The sequence below is a fragment of the Octopus bimaculoides genome, chromosome 11 (genome assembly GCF_001194135.2).
Source record: "Octopus bimaculoides isolate UCB-OBI-ISO-001 chromosome 11, ASM119413v2, whole genome shotgun sequence".
Lineage (NCBI taxonomy): Eukaryota > Metazoa > Mollusca > Cephalopoda > Octopoda > Octopodidae > Octopus > Octopus bimaculoides.
In genome coordinates, this window is record NC_068991.1 from 17,108,090 (window position 1) to 17,113,609 (window position 5,520).

The 5,520-nt window shown below is 39.2% G+C and overlaps 1 protein-coding gene across 1 annotated transcript in view; it reads left to right on the top strand.

The window, feature by feature from the left end:
• LOC106875619 (F-box only protein 28) overlaps positions 1-5,520 on the top strand; it is a 14,657-nt gene that overhangs the window by 4,708 nt on the left and 4,429 nt on the right. Inside the window, exons 2-3 of the mRNA XM_014923837.2 lie at positions 1,256-1,504; positions 3,706-3,913. Coding sequence (XP_014779323.1) covers positions 1,256-1,504; positions 3,706-3,913 — 457 coding nt within the window. The remainder of the gene's footprint in view (positions 1-1,255; positions 1,505-3,705; positions 3,914-5,520) is intronic.

Genomic DNA, 5,520 nt, shown 5'->3' on the forward strand with positions numbered 1-5,520 from the left:
CCCCCAAAAAAAAATTTAGGCCTTGTGCCTATAGAACAGTGGTTCCCAATTTGTGGTCTGTGGACCTCTGGTGGTCCACAAAAGTAATATACTGAGAGAAGTTAAGGTGGCAAGCTGTCAGAATCATTAACACGAAGGGCAAAACGCTCAGTGGCATTTTGTCTGTCTTTACATTCTGAGTTCAAATTCCACCAAGATCAACTTTGCCTTTCATCCTTTTGGGGTCAATAAAATAAATACCAGTTGAGCATTGGGGGTCAATGTAACTGACTTACTCCCTACCTCAAGATACTAGCCTTGTACCAAAATTTTAGACCAATGAAAATGTTGGGAAAAGGGTATGGGACAAAAAAAAAAAAACATTTAAAAAGGTGATGAGAGAAAAATATCAGAGTAAGATAGCAAGATTGAGTGATCTTTAAAACATTTGTTTTATGACTTTGTCAAAGTAAAGTGGGTAGTGCCTATGATATTTCATAGATCTCTGGAACTGGTAATGGTTTCTGGAGCCAAACAGAAAGAAACCATGATTTGTGAGTTGATGCAGTAAGAAAGAAAATACTAAAATGTTGAATTATCTTGGTTAAATAGCTGTCAAAAATGGAAGTAGAGAAGTATTGGGAAAGTGACAGTATTGATCTTAAAGCCCTCTATGTTCTCAGTTCAAATCCCATTGACTTTCATATTTATCCTTCTGTAGTGGTAGCAGTAACAGTGTGTTGTTGCTGCATCCACCATTTGCTGATGATTCCTTATTCTTGGTGGATGACTCCAGTGACGACTCTCCAACCCATTTAGGTAGTCATTGCTGGTGACAGTTTTATGAAGTTGGAGTGCAAATCCTACCTCATCCTCTTTTAGTTGCCTTTTACGACATGCAGAGCAAATGTTGGGTTTATTCTTTGACATGCCAGTCCCCACACAGTGCTAGAGCAACATGAGATGAAGTGTTTTACTCAAGAACACAACATGCTGCCCAGTCCAGGAATTGAACCTGCGATCGAGGATGCAACACCCTAACCACTAGGACATGCAGCTTCACTGGGTTTTCACTTCTGGAGTTGATAAAAATATAAAAAAGATCCAGCAGTTGTTTAACATAAACGATCAAACAATCCTACCATCTTCCTTGTACATATTTTCTTTGAGTTTTTTTTCTCTTTCCAGCTCCCACCTTTTTCAGTTTTATTATTTGTCTACCTTTCTTTTTTTTTTTACCTTAATCAGTGAAACATTTCTCTGTTATTTTATACAGGTATGCCACTCGTTTAACGTTGAAGCTCAGGCCATCCTGAACCAAGGCTTTGCTCGTGTCCATAAATATCATGCGTTTGTACAACGTCAGATCAAGGGCCAGCTGCCAAGAAGGGAGTCAGAACGGCGCAACCACCAATTAGCTCGTCATGTCGATATTCTCTCCGCTATCGAAACACGGTTATCTTTGCTTGGAATGACATACCTGAGATACATTGACATGGGCCTTTGTTGCTTTATACCAGGAAAGGTCTGATATTATTTATCATTGTATTTTCAACCATTTTGTGCAAGATTATACTGCACCATTAGGTGCACCTTCTATGTTCCTAAAATGTGTGTGCAACATTGTTTTTAAGGGTTGCAAGATTGTATTCATATGGTGCATCAGTTTTACTTTGTTATAGGATGTATTTTGTTTTTTGGTGTTGTTTTAGTGTTTAGTGTATTTGTTGTATCAGTACAAGTATGGCTGTGAAGTTAAGTAGTATTCTTTACAACCATATGGTCTCAAAAATTATATATGAGTGTTGTTGTTGGTACTCCGTCGCTTACGACGTCGAGGGTTCCAGTTGATCCGATCAACGGAACAGCCTGCTCGTGAAATTAACGTGCAAGTGGCTGAGCACTCCACAGACACGTGTACCCTTAACGTAGTTCTCGGGGATATTCAGCGTGACACAGTGTGACAAGGCTGACCCTTTGAATTACAGGCACAACAGAAACAGGAAGTAAGAGTGAGAGAAAGTTGTGGTGAAAGAGTACAGCAGGGTTCGCCACCATCCCCTACCGGAGCCTCGTGGAGCTTTTAGGTGTTTTCGATCAATAAACACTCACAACGCCCAGTCTGGGAATTGAAACCACGATCCTATGACCGCGAGTCCACTGCCCTAACCACTGGGCCATTGCACCTCCACATATATGAGTGACAGAGGCAGTATTAATAACTGAGAGGAAGTATTCAACCCCACTTAAATGTGGATGTTCTGTTGGAACAAACTTTGCACCAGAAGCCAATATGAGAGTTTCTCTCATAGCATCTACCACACTTAAATGTGGAGGTTCTGACAGAACATCCACATTTAAGTGGGGTTAAATATTACCTCCCAGTCTTAATACTGCCTCTGTCACCATATATTTTTTCAACAAGCTCACTGGCTAATTGCAACACCAAGGCCTGCTCTGGCACTGATTTTCTGTATATCGCTGATGGGGAGATGAGTTGCTGCTATCTCTTAGCAGTCATTAATGAGACCAAGGAAGGTGGAAATCATGTGATCTGGTGGTCTCAATGCTGGAGTTGACAGGGATTTATCTCCAAACTAGTGATATAAACAAGTATGCATTTTCCACCAAGAGCATATACATGAGTTTCTCTCATGGTATCTACTGCAGTATAGTTTGTTCTAACAGAACATCTACGTTTAAGTGAGGTTAGATATTTCCATATGGTCTCAGGTTCAATTTGACTGTTTGGCACCTCGATCAAATGTCTTCTACTACAACTACAGCCCAATCAGTACTTGTGACTAAGATTGGAAATTCTTTGGAATATGCTGTGCATGTGTGCGTGCAAGTATGTTGCGTGCATGTGGCTACAAAGTTGTGTTTTCTGCTGGTTTACATGAGACTGCTTGAGTTTTAAAAAATGGTGGTGTTATGTTTACATTACTAGAGAACATTACATCCTGCAGCTTTGTGGTTTCAAAATGTAGTGAAATGAAAATCCTTGACTTGAAAGACAGGTACCCATCTGGAAGAGTATACCCATCTGTTAAATACTGCCTCAAATAAGTATTTATCCAACCTGTGCCCACATAGAAAAACAGACATAAAATGAACAAAAGAGCGAACAGATATACATATCTGATTGTGAGTTGTTCTTATGTTGGATGGTGATTGTAGAACATTTTTTATATGTACTGTACAGATTGTGTCATATTAATAGGTGGCAGCTGTGTATTGCAAGTTGTGTGAGCTATTTTTCATAGTGTTGTGCTATTTTTCTGGTATTACCTCTATCAACCCATGTGGTAAATAAAACAATTATTACTATTGATTGACTGAATCGTTATAGTGTCAGTACAGATATGTTGCAGTATTTGTTCCAGTAATTCTCATGCTGAATTATTCAGAATGAAGTACTCTGATCAATCCTCTCATGATATTAAGTTAGCAATACAAGACCTCAAAAATGTCATTCATTGACAGAAACACCTGGAGAGGAAAAGTAGTTTCAGTCCAGGCAACCCACCTGAAACGATAAATTTGTTCCAGCACTTTACATTCTGAGTTCAAACCCCACTGAGGTCACCTTTACTCTTCATTCCTTATTTTGTTGTTCATTTGCTCATATATATTTTTTCTAATTTTTTTTTTTTTTAATTTATGCACATTCACATATCTGTCATATTCTTTATCCTTACATGACGTTTTTCATCTTTGTGTCAGGTGTTGGACGAGCTTTACCATATACTGCAAACACTTCAGTGTACATGCCAACCTCCTCGCGCACATGAGTTCCTCCAGGAACTGCGAGATATATCTTCCATGGCCATGGAGCATTTTGAAGAGAAAATTGTGCCTTCATTGAAACAGAAGATGCCAAGTGTTCGCCTCACTCTTGGCAACTTTAATGTCAACTCAGAATCAGAAGCTGGTAAGAAATTAAAATTTGCTTTTACTCCTCCTCCTCCTCCTCCCCCCCCCCCTCTTTTTAAAAAAATATTTTACATAAAAGATTAATATGCAGTTTGCTTATATGCTGGAAATGTTGAAACTATGAAGAAAATGTAAAAAAAACATAACATTTTGTTACTTAAAAAAAAGTATTCGTCTGTGAGAGTTTTGGAAAAATGCTTGTGGTATTTCTTCAAGTTCTTAACATTCTGACTTCAAATTCTACCTTAGTTGGCTTTGCTTTGTATTGCGTTGCTCCAAGATCGATAAAATAAAAACAAACATTGGGATCAATGGAATTGAGTTATACCTTCCTCCAAAATTTCTGGACTTGTGTCTATACTAGAAACAAATACTTATTATTTATTTTTGTTCTTCCATTCTAGTTGTAAGTAGCTATGTAGATCCCTCATAGTAATCCCCTTGTCCCCTAACATAAAACTGACCACTCCCCACCTGCCCCAGGACTCATCCTGTGGACTGCATGGCAACCTCAATAGTGCAGGTGGCACAAAAAAGAGCAATCTGTCTATACTGTAATGTGGTTGGCGTTAGGAAGGGCATCGAGATGTAAAAACCATGCCCAAGCTTACATTGTAGTTCGATGCTGTCCTTGGACTCATTGTTTCCTGTCAAACTATCCAACTCCTCTCTTTCTCTTTTGGCTGGGTAACCATGTACCTCCTCTATAGCAAGACTCCCGTTTCTGTCTCTCTGTCACACTAATCTTTCATCTTCTGACACAAGATCACCACCAATGCCCCCTCCCCTCTCAAGATTCCTTGTCTTGCAAGTTACTTGGTGATCCTGTCAGTGCTGGTGCCACGTAAAAAGCATCCAATCCACACTGAATTGGTTGGCATTTGGAAGGGCATCCAGCTGTAAAAACCATGCCAAAACTGACCTCACCTGTGTTGGTGCCATGTAAAAAGCACTCAGTCCACGCTACATGGTGGTTGATGTTAGGAAGGGCATCCAACTGTAAAAACCCTGCCAAAACAAACACAGTAGCCTGATGTAGTTTTCTACCTGGCCAGCTCCTGTCAAACCGTCCAACCCATGCCAGCATGGAAGACGGAGGACGGTAGTTGATGTTGATGCCAATCAACTATATTTCTTGTCTTTAATATTTTTACCCTTCTAGCAATGTTAAAACCCAATATAATTAAAAGCATTACAGTATTTGCTCCTGCTAAAAGTCAACTTTGCTTTTTGTCCTTTTGGGGTTCAATAAAATAAAGTGACAGTCAAGTACTTGAGTCAGTTTATTCAACTGATTCTCCAAAGTTTCTGGCCTTATGTCTATATTTCCAGCGTAGGCATAAAACTTGTGCAGAGAATGATACAATTAAAAGGTCATGGGATTAAATTTATGAATATAAGCGCAGGTATGGCTGTGCAATAAGAAGCTTGCTTCCCAACCACATGGTTTTGGGTTCAGTCCCATTGCGTGACACCTTAGGCAAGTGTCTTCTACTATAGCCTCAGGCTGACCAAAGCCTTGTGAGTGGATTTGGTAGAGAGAAACTGAAAGAATCTCATTTTATGTATATATATATATATATATATATATATATATATATATAT